At 45.0% G+C, this 17,610-nt stretch overlaps 2 protein-coding genes across 24 annotated transcripts in view; one reads left to right on the top strand and one right to left on the bottom strand.

Moving 5' to 3' along the window:
- The window catches only part of LOC119861508 (high density lipoprotein binding protein), a 152,578-nt gene extending 140,439 nt beyond the window's left edge, over positions 1-12,139 (bottom strand). For 4 of the 7 annotated variants that reach the window (XM_043491595.1, XM_043491599.1, XM_038416731.2 and 1 more), the window contains exon 1: positions 11,975-12,139. The gene's annotated coding sequence lies outside the window, so the exon portion shown is untranslated. Of the gene's footprint in view, positions 1-11,907 lie in introns of all 7 variants that reach the window. The other 3 variants (XM_038416729.2, XM_038416728.2, XM_043491597.1) reach the window with 3 other exon arrangements.
- Positions 12,140-12,235: 96 nt separating this feature from the next.
- Positions 12,236-17,610, top strand: part of SEPTIN2 (septin 2) — a 54,817-nt gene continuing 49,442 nt past the window's right edge. For 3 of the 17 annotated variants that reach the window (XM_043491611.1, XM_043491607.1, XM_043491608.1), the window contains exon 1: positions 12,247-12,394. Coding sequence is in view for 2 of the 17 variants with exons in the window: in XM_043491609.1 (XP_043347544.1) it covers positions 12,692-12,761 (70 nt within the window). In the remaining 15 variants the exon portion in view is untranslated. Of the gene's footprint in view, positions 12,395-12,613; positions 12,762-15,725; positions 15,749-17,610 lie in introns of those variants that run through there. The other 14 variants (XR_006273990.1, XM_043491604.1, XM_043491616.1 and 11 more) reach the window with 11 other exon arrangements.

Raw genomic sequence — 17,610 nt, 5'->3', positions numbered from 1 at the left:
GGTGGCCGCGCTCTGAAGCCATCAAAAAATTTGTTGTGAGAATTCCGGACCTAGTCCCTCCATCCCTGTCTGTTTGTGTGCCTTTCTGAGCTGTGCTGCTACCCCGCAGAGTACAGCGCAGTAACAACAGTTCTAGACTCCGCTTCTGCACAGGGACTTCTTCCCTAATCCAACAGTTGCTGGAAGGCCAATTACATGAGCCTAGTTAAGTATCTCTTTGGTAAGAGCATTGCTAGGAAAATGATAATTACAATAGTAATTAGACAAGAGGAAAGGGAGAGACTAAAGATTAGGACCATTTTGTTTTTTAAGAAGTTGAAGTTTTTAGAAGAGACACATTGATCTTCCTCTTCCCTCATGTATCTTGTAGCAGGAACTAAACTACTTATATTTCCCAATAATCAGATGAGCACACAATAAATTGTGACATATTTAAATCAAAAGCCTACCTGTGAACTCTCTGCTGCAAGGCATTACTACATCTAATACTATTTTGCACTTCCACGTGATTTTGATCCACGGATGAACAATAACTATCTTCACGTCTTGAAAATTTACCTGACATGTACTACAAGTCAGAAGACTGAATTTACTAGCCAAAGACAAGAGGCTTGCCACCAGCAATGTCCAGAGATGAGCACCTGATAAGAAACTCAACACCCTGCTATCTTCAGGTATGAGGAAGGATGTTGGCATTTCTATTATGCTGCTTTAGGCAATTCCAGAATCTGTGTTGCTGGAGAAAAACTTCACAGAAGCCCTGGGTTCCTGTGTTAAGTAAAAAAAGAGCAGCCTCTTCAGGTTTAATGGAAAGCAAAAATTCTTATTGTAGACAAACAAAAAACAAAACCTATCACAGACTGGCCACATTGTCTTCATGCAACTTAAATCCTTAAAACACACACAAATCCTCCAACAACCCAGAACTTTCCAAAAGCATAGAAATGATCTAAGTATGGAAGATTTTATTTCTCTAGTACTGTCTCCAATTTATAGATAGCAATAGATTTCTTTCACCTGAAAACACAGCTCTTTAAGTGCTGTCTCACTAGAGTCACAACATGCGAGCTGTGGAGCACTGACTCATAGGTGCAGTGAAAGGAAACAGGAAAAAAATAGAGTAAGGGAGTTTTAGTTTAAGATCCTTTGGGAAACATGTTAGTTTAACTCACAAAAGCAACTTCAAAAGAAATAAATAAACAAGCCTTCCTTTAAGGCAGTAGTTCTCAAATGTTTGTACTGGTGACCCCTTTCACATAGGAAACCTCCGAGTGCGACCCCCCTTAAATATATAAAAAAGTGTTTTTAATTTTTTACACCATTATAAATGCTGGAGGCAAAGTAGGGTTTGGGGAGGAGACTGACAGCTCACGAACCCCCAAGTAATACCCTCGCGACCCCCTGAGGGGTCCCGACCGCCAGTTTGAAAACCCCTGCTTTAAGGCAAAGAGGATGATAAATCAAACCCTTAACTGAAATCTTCCCACTGTAGGTCCAAGTCCAGGATGAATTCCTAACCCACACTAAGCTTCTAAAACTAGGATAGAAAGCTGAACTGGAGAGAGCTCTGTAAAGCTATAGCAAACATAGAAGCTACGTTAAATTCCCAGGGTAGAGAAAGTTTTGCTAAAATAAATTAAGCTAAAATAAACCTCCGAGTTATGAGCCTCTAATGTTTAATCCGACAAAGTTCCCAAACTAAAATGCACTGCTTTTCAACCCTAGAGATCACTTTGATAAATCCCTTAACTCCGCCCTTTATAAATTCTGGCCAGTCAGTCCCCTGTATCTGACTCAAAATGGAGTCTCACAGCCAGTAATAAACAGTCTTTCCCAACATTAAAGAAAATTCCACTAACACTAACTAAAATACCTATTATTTCAAGGTAAGAACAGTTAGGAGGAGGAACAGAGATGCTACCTTTACAGCATACATCCTGCAATTGAATTCTACTTTCCTATCTTTTTTTGGGATTTGGTAAGGTAATTTAATATAAATAACAACACTCATCTAACTATTTCACAGCTCTAGTCCTGGGTCTGTATGCTGTCTGTGACAGACTATTGGATAAATAGTTCTTATCCAAACTAGGCTCACTACTTCCTGGCTAGATGTGTCTTTCTCAGATGACTAAAAACATTGCTGGGATTTAAGTTAATGGCCCAGGCAACTGTTAAGATTGCTGGGACTTTCTTATAGGGTTGCTACTAGGTGGGTTGTATCATGGCCATGGGGTCCTCTACAGGGGGTCCTAAAAGGCCTGTACTTCTTGACATGGTGCTTTTTCCTGGACTTCGGAATCCATATTCACAGCTTGCATATGGATAAACCGAGGTCTGATCTAAGCAGTTTTTGTACCAGTATAACTGTTTTTGTTAGTGGTGCGACTTTTTTCTTCCAAAATAACTACTGGTATAAAGATGTCTTATGCCAGTTTACCACATTCCCATACCATAAGGGAAATAAACTATACTGGTACAACTACATCCACACTGGGTGGGAGGTGGCTTATCACTTTAGCTATGCTGGTACAGTACAACTTTAGATCACAGTATACATCGGTAGCAGAGTGAGAGACAGAACCCATGTTCACCCACTTCCTCTTCTAACCCCTACCATAGTGTCTCTATTAAATAGCATAATGAGTATCTCACTAGATATGTGACTAAGAAGAATATCTGCAGTTCTACTAGCTGAATTGCTACTACTGCAATTACCATTCTTCATGCTTTGGGCATATACTTATCCTATGTTGGGATCAAGGAGGAATTCCCTCTCCTTCTCATGGTTAATATTACAATGGGGGTTAGAAGCCTCAGCTATGATTAGGGTTGCCAACTTCCTAATCCCAAAAAACTGAACACCCTAGCCCTGCCTCTTCCCTGAGGCCGTGCCCCCTGCCCTGCCCCTTCCTTGAGGCCCTGCTCCCCACTTACTTCATTCCTCCTCCCTGGGTGGCTCACTGTCTCCCACCCTCACTCACTTTCACTGGGTGAGGCAGGGGGTTGGGGTGCAGGAGGGGGTGCAGGCTCTAACTGGGGGTGAGGGCTCTGGGGTGGGGCCAGAAATGAGGGGTTCACGGTGCAGGAGGGAGCTCTGGGCTGAGGTGAAGGGGGTGAAGGCTCCAGCTGGGGGTGCGGGAGGGAGCTGCGGATTGGGGCAGGGAGTTGGGTTGCTGGGGGTGCAGTCTCTGGGGTGGGGCCAGGGATGAGGGGCTTGGAGTGCAGGGGGGGCTCCAGGCTGTGGGGTAGGGCAGGGGGGTTAGGGCTCCATCTGGGGATGCAGGCTTTGGGGTGGAGCCAGGGATGAGGGGTTAAGGGTGCAGGAGGGGGCTCAGAGTTTGGGGGGGTTGGGGCATGGGCTTACCTGTGGCAGCTCCCAGTCAGCGACGCAGGGGTGAGGCTAAGGCAGGCTTCCTGCATGTCCTGGCACCGTGGACCATGCTGCGCCCTGGAAGTGGCCAGCAGGTTCGACTCCTAGCTGGAGGTGCATCAGGAGGCTCTGTGCCGCGTTGCTCTTGCCCGCTGGCACCGCCCCCCAGCTCCCATTGGCTGCGGTTCATGGCCAATGGGAGTGCAGAGCCAGTGCTTGGGGTGGGGGTAGCATGCAGAGCCGCACGGCCCCCCACCCAGGAATCAGACCTTCTGGCTGCTTCCGGGGCACAGCGCAGTGCCAAGACAGGACTTAACGGCCCAGTCGGTGATGCTGACTGGAGCTGCCAGGGTCCCTTTTCAACCTGTTGTTCTAGTCGAAAACCAGTCACCTGGTCACCTAGCTATGATCTTGAGCTCTATTGTATTAGAGACTGTTTATACACATAGTTATAGACAGTCTCTCTTCCAAAGAGTTTATAATCTAGACAATGCAGACAAAGAGTGGGAGGAGATAGGTGACTTGCCCAACATAACTGTGACAGGTTCGGTCACAGAGACCCCCTTGAGACTGTCACCTAACATGCTGAAACTACTTCTGAGCCCATTTTCCCTGCCAGCTTGGGACTCCAGAACCCTGTCTTGTTGAGCCAGACATGCTACTCCGCTGCAACACAGACCCAGGCTCTGAACCATGCCCCCAAAGCTGCAGGCTTTAACCAAAAATTGCTCAGCAGGTTTCCTATCTCCAGCACCCAGACACCCAGCTCCCAAGGGGATCCAAACCCAAAATAAATCCATTTTACTCTGTATAATGCTTATACAGAGTAAACTCATAAATTGTCCGCCCTCTATAACACTGATGGAGAAATATGCACAGCTGCTTGCTCCCCCAGGTATTAATCACTTACTCTGGGTTAATTAATAAACAAAAGTGATTTTATTAGGTATAAAAATTAGGATTTAAGTAGTTTCAAGTAATAACAGACAAAACAAAGTAAGTTACCAAGCAAAATAAAACACACAAAGCTAAGCCTAATACATTTAAGAAACTGAATACAGGTAAATCTCACCCTCAGAGATGTTCCAATAAGCTTCTTTCACAGACTAGACTCCTTCTAGTCCTTTCCCCCGGTACATTTCTTGTTCGTTCCAGATCAGGTGGTAACTAAGGGATTTCTCATGACTCCAGCCCCCTTTGTTCTGTCCCAACCCCCTTTTATGGCTTTGGCACAAGGCAGGACTCTTTTGTTTCTCTGGGTCCCCACCCTCCTTCTAAATGGAAAAGCACCAGATTTAAGATGGATTCCGGTTCCAGGTGACATGGTCACATGTCCTGTGAGACCCCCAAACCTCCATTCTTTCCAGCCTGACTCACATGAACATAGGAAGGATTACAAGTAAACAGAGCTATTTACAACCAACTGTCCTGGTTAATGGGAGCCATCAAGATTCTAAACCACTATTAATGGCCCACACTTTGCATAGTTACAATAGGACTTCAGAGTAATACTTCATATTTCTAGCTTCAGATACAAGAATGATACATGCATACAAATAGGATAAACACACTCAATAGATTATAAGATTTGTAATAAGAAAAGCAGTACTTGTGACACCATGGAGACTAACAAATTTATTTGAGCATAAGCTTTCATGAGCTACAGCTCACTTCATCGGATGCATCCCCCCTTACTGTTCCTCACAAGTTCTTGTCAACTGCTGGAAATGGCCCACCTTGATTATCACTACAAAAGGTCCCCCCCCCCCGCCTTCCCCTGCTGGTAGTAGCTCACCTTACTTGATCACCCTTGTTACAGTGTGTATGGTAACACCCATTGTTTCATGTTCTCTATGTATATAAAATCTCCCCACTGGATTTTCTACTGCATGCATCCAATGAAGAGAGCTGCAGCTCACAAAAGCTTATGCTCAAATAAATTTGTTAGTCTCTAAGGTGCCACAAGTACTCCTTTTCTTTTTGCAGATACAGACTAACGTGGCTGCTACTCTGAAACCTGTCATTATGCAAGATTTGTAATGATACCTTACAAGAGACCTTTTGCATAAAGCATATTCCAGTTACATTATATTTACACTCATTAGCATATTTCCATAAATCATATAGAATGCAACGTCACAGTCACACTGCAGCTCAGTGAGAGAGCCAGGAATAGGGCCCATGACTCTTGACTCCCAATCCAATACCCTGTTCATTAGACCACCTGTTTCTATAAAGGATAGTCTTGCACACTTAGCTGTGCAATAGGGTTTTACTCCTACCTCTGAAATGACACTCACAAGCCATGTTTTAACTTATTTCATAGATTTTAAAGCCATTAAGATCATCTAGTCTGACCTGCAGGCCACAGAACCTCGCTCACTCACTCCTAGATCCCTAACCTCTAGATGAGTTACTGAAGTCTTAAAATCATGATTTAAAGACTTCAAGTAACAGAGAATCCACCATTTACACTAGTTTAAACCTGCAAGTTACTGGTGTCCCACACTGCAGAGGAAGGTGAAAAACCCCCAGGGTCTCTGCCAATCTGACCTGGGGAGAAATTCCTTCCTGACCCCAAATATGGTGGTCAGTTGGACCCTGAGCATTTCAGCAAGGCCTAACAGTCAGGCATCAGAGAAAGAATTCTCTGTAGTAAGTCAGAATCCTCCCATTCTAGTGTCCCATCACTGGCCACTAGAGATATTTGCTACTAGCAGTCACAGATCAGCTACATGCCATTGTAGGCAGTCTCATCATATCATCCCGCCCGTAAACTTATCAAAATCAGTTTTGAAGCCAGTTAGGTTTTTACTCCCACCACTCCCCTTGAAAGGCTGTTCCAGCTCCTCTGATGGTTAAAAACTTTTGTCTAATTTCAAGCCTAAATTTGTTGATGGTAATTTTATAACCCTTTGTTCTTGTGTCCACATTGGTGCTTAACTTAACTCCTCTCCCTGCATGATATTTATCCCTCTGATGTGTTTATAGAGAGCAATTATATCACCCCTAGCCTTCATTTGGTTAGGCTAAATAAGTCAAGTTCCTTGAGTTTCCTCTCGTAAGGTAGGTTTTCCATTCCTCTGATCATCCTAGTAGCACTTCTCTGCAACTGTTCCAGTGGAATTCATCTTTCTTTAACATGGGAGACCAGAATTGCACACAGTATTCTCAATAAGTCTCACCAGTGCCTTGTATAATGGTAATAACACTTCCTTATCTCTACTGGACATACCCATTAGCCTTTTTCATGGCCGCATCAGATTGGCGGCTCATAGTCATCCTTTGATTAACCAATACACCCAGGTCTTTCTCCTCTGTGGCTTCCAGTGGGATAAGTTCCCAATTTAAAGCAAAAATTCTTCTTGTTAGTTCTTAAGTGCATGACTTTGAACTATTAAATTGCATCTTATTTCTATTACTCCAGTTTTCAAGGTCATCCAGATCTTCTAGTATTGTATTCTGATCCTCCTCTGTATTGGCAATACCTCCCCAACTTTGTGTCACCTGCAAATGTTATTAACGCACTCCCACTTTGTGTGTCAAGGTCATTAATAAAAGTGTTAAATAAGACTGGTCCCAAGACTGATCTCTGAGGAACTCCACTAGTAATCTCCCTCCAGCCTGACAGTTCACCTTTTAGCATAACCCACTGTAGTGTCCCCTTTAACCAGTTCCTTATCTACCTTAAAATTCTCATATTAATTCCCATCTTCTCCAATTTAACTAATAATTTCCTCATGTAGAACTATGTCAAATACCTTACTGAAATCCAGGTAGATTAGATCTACAGCATTTCTTTTGTCTAAAAAAAATCAGTTATCTTCTCAAAGGAGAAGATCAGGTTGGTATGGCATGATCTACTTTTTGTGAAACCATATTGTATTTTTATCCCAATAACTGTCTACCTTTATGTCCTTAAGTACTTTCTATTTCAAAATTCGTTCTTAGACTTTATGTAGGGGTCCCCCCATCATCGGCAGCCAGGATTGAACCTGGGACTTCTGAAGCTTGTGTATGAGCCTCTGCTGTATGAGCGAAAAGCCACATGCCTCTTAACCAAGACTGTAGAAGACACATCAATCTCTAGGTGGTCTAGGTGTCACTAAAGCGGGATAAAGTGCCACACCAAACAGGCATGAGTTACATTTACATACAATTGAGATTAAACTAATAGGCCTGTAATTTCCCTGATCACTTTTTTCCCCTCTCTTAAAAATAGGTACTAGATAAGCAATCCTCCAATCACAAGGTATGACCCCTGAGTTTACAGATTTGTTAAAAATCCTTGCTATTGGGCTTGCAATTTCATGTACCAGTTCCTTTAATATTCTTGGGTGGAGATTAACTGGGCCCCCCGATTTAGTTCCATTGAGCTGTTTTAAGTTTGACTTCCACCTTGCATGTGATAATTTCTACTTCCGTATCCTCATATCCACTAGCCAGCCTGCCAGTACCCCAAAGCTTCTCGTTACTTTGCCTCCATTTTTAATAAAGGTATTTGTTTAGGTGTTGGGCCATCCCTAAATTATCCTCAATGCTTAGCAGTTCCACTTCCTTTTACTATTGGTTTTAATTTCCCTTGCAAGGTCCAGTTCTGTTTGGCTTTTGAAAGTTCACTTTTCCCCCTTACTTTCTGACCTCCAAGAGATAGCTTTCCTTGTTGATCCATCCCATCTTCCATTCTTTGTAGGCTTTCAGCTTTCTCTTAATCACCTGTTTGAGATGCTTGCTCTTCCAGTTTGGTCTGCAACATTTACCTATACATTTTTTCCACTGCCTGGGATGCAGGGTTCAGACAGTCTTTGCAACTTTGACTTAAAAAAAAAAAAAGGAGTACTTGTGGCACCTTAGAGACTAACAAATTTAGTACTCCTTTTCTTTTTGCGAAAACGGACTAACACGGCTGCTACTCTGAAATTTGACTTAAAAGTAATTCCAAGCCTCCTCCACATTCAGATCCTTGAGTTCTTGAGCCCAGTCCACTTTCCTAACTAATTCCCTTAATTTTTTTAAGTTTGCCCTTTTGAAATTAAGGACCCTAGTTGTAGATCTATTTTTGTTTATCTTTCCATTTAGTTTAAACTGAATTAGTTCATGATCACTTTAACCATGGTTGTCCCCTACAACCAATTCTTCTATGACATCCTCACTACTCACCAATACCAAATCTAAAATGGCATCACCTCCTGTAGATTCAGCAACTATTTGGTGAAGAAATCGGTCAGTTATCACCTCCATAGGTGCTGATTAGCGGGTGCTTAGTACACACTGGCAGCCAGCTCCTCCCTTCCCCCAGCGCCTCCCACCCATCGGTGGCCTCACCGATCAACTCCTCCCCCTCCCTACCAGTGCCTACCACCCACTGCAATCAGCTGTTTCGTGGTGTGCAGGAGGCTCTGGGAGGAGTGGGGACAAGGTGCACTCAAGGGAGGGGGCAGAACTGGGTGGGAAGAGGCAGGATGGGGGCAGAGACTTGGGAGAAGGGATGGGGTGGGGTCAGGAAGAGGCGGAACAGGGTGGGGGCTTGGGGAAGGAAGCGGGTGGGGGCGGGACCTGGGGCAGAGTGGGGACTTGAGCACCCCTAGGTCCAGAGGAAGCCAGTGCCTATGATCATATCCAGGAAAATGTGGGCCTTACTATTAGTAGCACTTGCCCTCCAATCTATATCTGGGAAGTTAAAGCCTCCCATAATCACACAATTTCCAGTAGGTTTTTATTGTATTAAAAATATTAAAGAAGTCTCTATCCGTATCTAGATTGGATCATGGGGGTCTGTAGCATACCTCAAGCACTATCACAGGGGAGCCTCTGGTAGCTTTCTTCCCCAAAGTAATTTTGTCCCAAACAGACTGTGTTATCCATTCCCATCACTTCTAAATTTCTTTACAGTCTACCTCATCATTAACATACAATGCTACTCCATCACCTTTACTTCTGTTTTTCCTTAATAGCATATACCCTTCAATACCTGTACTCCAGTCATGGCTACTATTTCACCATGTTTCTGTTATCCCTATAATATCTGGTTTCACCTTCCTGCACCAGTAGTTCTCGTTCCTCCATTTTGTTACCCAGGCTCCTTGCATTGATGTACAGACATCTTAGTTGTTTCTGCTTGGCTTCAGCCAAATTCTTCACCTGCTTAGGTACAGTCATTCTATTGCCAATATTGCAGTCTGGCTTGAATGGTAATGGCACTATTCTCCTACCCACTGCTGTTCCTTTCTCCATTGCAATATTCTCTCTTTCTTGATTTTTTCCTCCCAGTCAATATTCAAATTAGGCATGGAGATTACGTGAGTATATCTCCCAACTGTCTCCCAGATTCCTAGTTTCAAGCTCTTTTGATCAGCTGTGCCAACCTCCATCACAAAGTCTACTTCCCTCACTACTCAGGTGGAGTCAATCCGATGAGAACAGTCCCCTGTCCATGAATCCTCCCCGTGGTTGAACATCCCAAAGTCCTCCATTGCCCGAGCCATCTGTTGATCATCATAATCTTGTCTCACCTTTGTTCTCCTCCTCTAGGGACAGGCAGAATCCCATTGAAGATCACTTAAGTCTTCACTTCTTTAGGAATCTTCCCCAGCCTGGCACCATCTCCACTGATGTGTTCTAGTGAGAATCTAGCAGTATCATTTGTTTCCATGCAAAGGTCAATGAGTGAATTATTTCCTGCTCCTATTAGTATATTCTTCAGCCTCAGGTCCACATCCCACATCTTAGCTCCTTGCAGATAGCAGCACACCCTTCTGTTCTCTGGATCAGCTCTGGTTCCAGGCCTGTCCTTCTTAGTAGGGAGTCACCAATGATGTAGACTCACTTCATTCGGGTATTGGTGTGATTCTCTGGCCCTCCTCCTGTTCTTTCTGGCTGCAAGTCCTCTGGTCTTTGTTCTCTCTTGCAATCTTCTGTGCGTCTATCCTCCAGTGGCTCCCAACTCCGTATATCTTCATTGACAATTCCCCTCTTCTTCTAGGACTAGTTGCCCTTCTCTTCTTCCTTGCCCTCCCACTTTCTGTTACTACCTGCTGTGCCCCTTCTTCATTTTCCAACTCAGCAAACCTGTATCTGAGTTCTATTTCTCTTTCAATAGCCTTCTTTTAACAAAGATGAAAAATGATTTTAAAATTGTTTTATGTGAATAGCTTCTGGATTAGATAAGCATGTGGTGGAAGGTGCTAAATGATCTGTGTTGGTCACAGGGCTTTTGTCTGAGGGTGGGAGGTTGTGGAGCAGATGGCAGATGTGCCTCAAGACAATAGTAATGGAAATGACAACTCTAATTCCAAATCAGAAGTTTAGTGGAATAAGATCTTCACCCAATTTACTAAAACATAAGTAATAAAACCCACAAGAAGCAGCCCCTAACGCATACAGCATCAATCAAGCATGTTGAGTCGCTCATAGTATAAACCCCTGGGGGCTTAGAATGCATCTTTAACCTCTGGCTACAGTGCTATGCATATCTGTGGACATATACCCAAGCACTAAATAATAAATGCAATGAGTTGGAGGGTCTTGCCCCTGTTCCCAAGGGACAGGTGTTGATATGACTAAAGCCACTAGCACAAGTTTCTTTGTTTCCTGTTTCAGCAGAAAGGAGACTGAACTACCCTGGCCAGGTCTGATTCCCTCAAGACTAGAGAGGGACAGGGGCAGGACCTCATGGGGGAAGCTTATGCTGCAGCTAGGTGCTAGGGAGTAAAAAATTTAGAGAATCTCTAAGGCTGCCTTTTCTGCAGGGGACAGGAGAAGTTAAACTCCAAGCCCCAGTGCAATAGTTGAATGCAAAGGCAGGCCCAATGGAGCTGGGAGCAGAGCCACCAAGTTAAATGAGGGAACACTGTCTCCACACCCCAATTAGTGCCTAATCTACCTCTATAGATATAGCCTTATGCCCTAGAGCATGGGAATGCATCAGAATATCCACTTTTTAAAATTAGCTCATGGTTTTTGTAAAACAGCATAAAAATTTGCCTCCAATGCTGCACAAACCAGATGGCAAATAAAAATCACCCCATATGCATTTACAATCTCATGACTTTGGCGGTGTGGGGGAAACAGGGCACACTCATGTATTTTAAATACTTGGGGTTACATTGCATCCGACCCCCTGCCACTTATTTACAGGGGGAGGGTGAAGCAACCATCCAGTTAAAAGTGGGGGGCAGGGGTGAGACAGCAACCACTCTGTACCCACAACTGGGAGGGATGGGGGGGACTAGACAGTAGCTGCCTACGGCCCTCTCTTGCGCAGTGGACGTAGCTCCTCCCATAGCCCCCACCGGAAGGCAGCTGCCTCTCCCTCCGCCGCACTCTATGGTAACGAGGGGAGAGGGGGAGTACCACTAGCACGTGGCCCACCAACACCAATAGTAAAGGAACAAACCATCGAGCGAAGATGAGTGCTGGCTAGATATTGCGGGCTCTAAGCCCGTCTCTCTGCTGCCGTCAGCTTGTTGGAGGCAACAGAGTCCTCCCAGCCCCCCAGGGTGGGGGATCGGGTTCAGCTGTCCAGTCCCTCTTACCTGATGCGTCCCTGATCCCCCATTTTATCGCGCTGCCATACCGAGTGTGAGCGGAGATCGGAATTACCTCTAATAGGTCTACGGCGAAGCCTATGCTGGGTACGAGGCCGAGGGGCCGGCCGCCATCTTGGTAAAGGAGAGAGATGTGCGTGACCTGCCAGCATAAGGGTGGCCCCTCCCCCACACACCCTTGTCCTGTCAAATCGCCACAGAAACGGCGCGTGCGTCCGCACAGTCAGTTAAGCTCATGCGCTTTTAGGGCTCCTGAGGCGCGCGCGCAGGCGCGCATTTATTCTAAGTCTGCCGTTCGTACTTGCGTCCTTTCGCTGTGAGGCCCTGGCCCTGGCCGTGGGGCGGGGTTTGCGGAGGCGCGCGCGACTGTAGCTAAAGAGCCTGAGTGGAGAGAGACTCGTAGCGAGTGCGCGAGCCTGAGGGACGGTTGGAAGAGCTTGGCTCCGTGATCGCTCTGTACAGCCCAGGCTGCCAGGTGAGGGGCATGGCGGCGGCTCCCGGCTCGCCAGGGGGAAGGGGGGGCTCTAGGGCCGCTCAGGGGTGGGCGGTCCAGGGTGAGGAGTCTGGGCTCCGGAGCCAGAAAGTGAGTTTCCTCGCCCTTCTCCCCCTCCCCCCTTCGCGGCTCGCAGCTTCCGCGGGGTTAGGCTCCGCAGTGTCCCGTGGTGCTGGTTCCGCGTCCTGCTTTTGGGCCGCTGCCTCGCGATGCTGGGGGGGGGAGGGGGCGAGAATCCCCGGGCGCCGCACTTCCTAGCTGTCCGGTAGCCCCGGCCCGATGTCTCTCAGGGCTCCAGAGATACAGTGCTGGGGGGCGCCGGAGGGCTCCCTCCTTCTGTGGTTAGAAGATAGCCGGCAGGCCGACTTCGCCTTTGCATGATACCGCCCTCCCTGGTGGGCGAGCGGGAGGAGAGATGGCTGTACGGTTGGGGGAGGTGGGGTTGTTTTTTTCTCATAGCGTTTCAAAATTGAAGGCTAACGCGCTTTTCAAATACTATGCACTTAACACCCCCTCCCCACCCCCCCGCAGCTTTGGAGAAGCCTTGTGGCTTTCTGGCCGTAGCTGTAGCAAGCTAAACCTACAACTGCAAAAGGTAGTTCGGAAAAAGAATGTGTTTTTATTACACCACTGTAAATTTTCACTGTTTGAATGGATCACTGTCAGCAAAGTTACAGTGTACAGCTTCACACACACAAGTTTACACGTTAACAATTAAATGTAAGCATTAACTGCTTAGCCTTTAAAATCTAAATTACTTTAGTTCTTCTTGTGGAACTAACAGACCTGGTGAAACTCTAGCTGGAGAGGAAAGTTCAGGTCCAGTGGCAACGCAGGACAGGTTCACAGGCTGTTAGGGGTGGAATTTACTGGGCTGTGGAAGTGAGGGTTGTGAACCAGGTGGGACTAGGATTTAGTGCCTAGATTTAGGGATGGAGCAAAGGAAAGAAGCTAGGGAGCTACAGCTGGAGACTGATGACTATGGGGGTGGAAATTAGAGCTGTCCAGAGAGCAGGGTTAAAGAGGTAGCAAAGAGCCTTGCAGCCTAAATGCTCATTACACCAAGTAGAAGAAGATGGAGCAATTGTAAGATTAGAGCTTTCTATGCCACATGTGAAGTTTTTATAGACAGAATCTAAAGTGTCAGAAAAGCAAGTTGCTTATCTTCATCTGCATTTGAAATGGGATCTAATAGTGGCTTAGATGTGATTTAATAGCGTTCTATTGTTAACCTAGTTCAAAGTCTGCTCAAACCTCCTCTTTGATCATGCAAGACACATGTATAATGTCTTTCATAGGGTTTTAGAACAGCTGTAAGGGAAGATCTAGGATGCTATCAAATTGGAAACTGCTTATGAATTGTATTGCTGCCTGCATGAGAGAACTTAATCACAGTACTAAAATATCTTTCATGCAGTATTCCCTGTTGTGAAAGCTTTCTATGTTGGTTGCCTACAGCAGTGGCTCTCAACCTTTCCAGACTACTGTACCCCTTTCAGAAGAAATCAGACATAAAAATACAAAAGTGTCCCAGCACACTATTACTGAAAAATTGCTTACTTCCTCATATTTACCATACAATTATAAAAAAAATCAATTGGAATATAAATATTGTACTTGTATTTCAGTGTATAGTATATAGAGCAGTATAAGCAAGTCATTATAGGAAATTTTAGTTTGTACTGACTTCACTAGTGCTTTTTATGTAGCCTGTTGTAAAACTAAGCAAACATCTAGGTGAGTTGATGTATTCCTTGGAAGACCCTTGCGTACCCCCACGGGTATGCGTACCCTTGGTTGAGAACCAGTGGCCAACAGGAAGCCTAAATGGTTATGCCAGAGAAGCATAGATTGGACCAGACAGTACAGCGTTTCCAATACAAAATAGTGTGATCCTATAACTATAACGGAAAATTCAAGGTGCTTTTCTTTTAAATCCCACCCCTGACATGGACTTGCAGTGTGATCCAGAGCGAATGACATGGTCCTCTTTCTGCCTCAGTTTCCATCTCTGTACAATGGAGATAATGAAACTTAACTCAAGGGTGTTGAAATTTGATCAGTTAATATTTGAAGATCCATATGGAAGGTAATACATTGTCTTAAGTAATTCAGTACCCTTGGACCTACTTGCACAGAATTTAAAGAGAAAGTTACTACTAGGTAGAGGTCCTTTAATTTACCGTTTGTGCAGTTTGATATAATGGTAACTCCACATTTTTTCTTTAGATTTATAAAATAAGCACCTGTTTGTAATCTAAATTTCACAATGAATATCTCCAGGACTCTTATGTCTTTAGCAATAAATATACAAATATGCATCAGCAAATGTAAATATCCCATTCCACCAAGCAGCCATAATAAAATTCCTCCAACCCACAGCCTGCGCAGCTCCCCACCACCACTTCGTGGGTGGAAAGAGGGACCTTGCAGCGTGCCTGGAAAACCAATATGGTCCTTGAACCAACAGGGAGAACATTTTTCTGAAGTTGAGAACACCCTGCTAGTAACTCCTTCTCTTACTGAGAGTTTGTCAGCTGAGCATTGCCTCTGATCCTAGCCACAGCAGTGTAGCTTAAGGAGTGGAAATCTCTTGACTAATATCAAACAATTTAGGACTTTATCAGTTTAAACCAGCTCCTTGAATTCCACTTGGAAACTGATCATTGACCATTGATCATTGTCCATAGATCACGGAGCACTGATGTTACATAATTATAGCATGGAACTCCACCTAATAAACATATGTCGTATATTGCACTATCTTTTGTTTCTTAGGCTTTGTGTACCCTGCACTTTCATCATTAAAACTTCTGTTGCTCAGAGTTGTGGAAACCCTTCATCCTTCCTGAATAACAAAAGTTTTAATGACAAAGTTCTGGTGTGCATGATAGGCAGCTGGTGACCCGGCTGTTGTGGAAGCCTAGACCTCGGCTCTCTGCTTGTGCCCGAAGCTCCGCCCCTCCTCGTCTGCACCTCCACGTATCACCAGGCAACGCAGCGACAGTAGCTCCCAGCCCTGGTGTGCCACCACAACAGCATCAGCCAGGGCAAAGGGCTGGGGGAACTGCAGGAGGGGGCCTGGCCTGGAGGCAGGGTGTGGGTGGGGCCATGCTAGGCTGTTTGGGGAGGCACAGCTTTCCACAGCCTACAATTTCCATGCCCATGATGTGGACAGTGCTTCATCCGTGGGAGCCACTCTCCCATTGACTAAGATATTGCCCCACATTGGTGTTTTATTTTATCGTCGGGAGAGCTCTCTCCCAGTGACAAAGAGCGACTATGTTGTGTGCCTTACAAGACATAGCTGTAGCAGCACAGCTGTGCAGTTATAAGGTGCATGGTGTAGACATACGCTGAAGCCATTCAGGCTATTTCCTTCACACATGCACACACGCACAATGTGTAACAGTAATTCAGTCCTGAAGGCACAGTTAAAGGTCTAGAGCACATGACTTATGAGGAGAGGCTGAGGGAGCTGGGATTGTTTAGTCTGCAGAAGAGAAGAATGAGGGGGGATTTGATAGCTGCTTTCAACTACCTGAAAGGGGGTTTCAAAGAGGATGGCTCTAGACTGTTCTCAATGGTAGCAGATGACAGAACGAGGAGTAATGGTCTCAAGTTGCAATGGGGGAGGTTTAGATTGGATATTAGGAAAAACTTTTTCACTAAGAGGGTGGTGAAACACTGGAATGCGTTACCTAGGGAGGTGGTAGAATCTCCTTCCTTAGAGGTTTTTAAGGTCAGGCTTGACAAAGCCCTGGCTGGGATGATTTAACTGGGACTTGGTCCTGCTTTGAGCAGGGGGTTGGACTAGATGACCTTCTGGGGTCCCTTCCAACCCTGATATTCTATGATTCTAACTGTGGCAGGTAAGTTTGCACTCTTCTTTCTAGGCAGATAGCAAATTTGGATACATCTGCTTCCTGAAATCCCTGGTGGTAATTAAACTCCCTAGCAAATATTCTATTTTGGTAAACACCACTTGTTCTTGTGAAAATTACTATTGAACATTTAGTAACGACAAAGGGTGAAGGCCTCTGGTTTTATATCTTGGTTAAGATGACACATTGTAGGCAGTCAGTAGCAATCATCACAGTTCTCTACCTGTCTAGCCATTATCAGGTTTCAGTTTAAGGTCCGTATTATGGAAGAGATGAGTTCTGAGGGACTTGAAGGAGGATTAGGTGGTGGTTTATGGTTTTTAATTGGAAACCTAACCCCCCCCCCCCTTAAGGAGTGGCATGGGGGAAGGAATGCAAGTGCTTGGAGAACAAGCAGAAAATTGGGTTGATTAAAGTTGGCATCAGTGATAGTGAAGGTGGGAGTCAGCCTGGTAGAGTGGGGCTATAAATTATGGAGACCTTTTGTGAGTAAGGACAAGAAGTTAGTTTTTGATGTGGTGGATGAAGGGGGAGCTAAAGGAGAAACTGGGGGGAGGAGCTGACAGAGCTATAAGGCAAAAATTTTAGCAGCATTTTGAATGCTAGGATTAGGTTGTAGACATTTTTTTCAGAGTAGCAGCCGTGTTAGTCTGTATTTACAACAAGAAAAGGAGTACTTGTGGCACCTTGGAGACTAACAAATTTATTTGAGCATAAGCTTTTGTGAGCTACAGCTCACTTCATCGGAATGCACTCCGGAGTGAGTGCACTCCCGTGAAGTGAGCTTTAGCTCACAAAAGCTTATGCTCAAATAAATTTTAGTCTCCAAGGTGCCACAAGTACTCCTTTTCTTGTTGTAGACATTCTGATTAGAGAGGAGGAGATGATTTTTCTAGTTTTGCTTACCCTATCACATTTCAAAGTTCATAGAATATCAGGGTTGGAAGGGACCTCAGGAGGTCATCTAGTCCAACCCCCTGCTCAAAGCAGGACCAATCCCCAATTTTTGCCCCAGATCCCTAAATGGCCCCCTCAAGGATTGAACTCGGAACCCTGGGTTTAGCAGGCCAATGCTCAAACCTAAGCTGTCCCTCTCCCCCAAAGAGATGTTGAACCTCTTCCTTTAATGATTATTTACAGGACACTTAGAAGTGTGGGGGAGGAGAGAAAGCTGTATGCATTTTTTGAATTCCAAAAAGGCAATTTCCTGTAAACTCTAATTTGGACATGTATTTTTATTAATAGTTTCTTTTAGGGAAACTAGGTAGGTGAGGTAATATCTTTTACTAGTCCAACTTCTGTTGGTGTACGATG

Source organism: Dermochelys coriacea, chromosome 9 (assembly GCF_009764565.3).
Source record: "Dermochelys coriacea isolate rDerCor1 chromosome 9, rDerCor1.pri.v4, whole genome shotgun sequence".
NCBI lineage: Eukaryota > Metazoa > Chordata > Testudines > Dermochelyidae > Dermochelys > Dermochelys coriacea.
The sequence above is the reverse complement of the archived record's forward strand: the minus strand, read 5'-3'. Positions and strand labels throughout refer to the sequence as shown.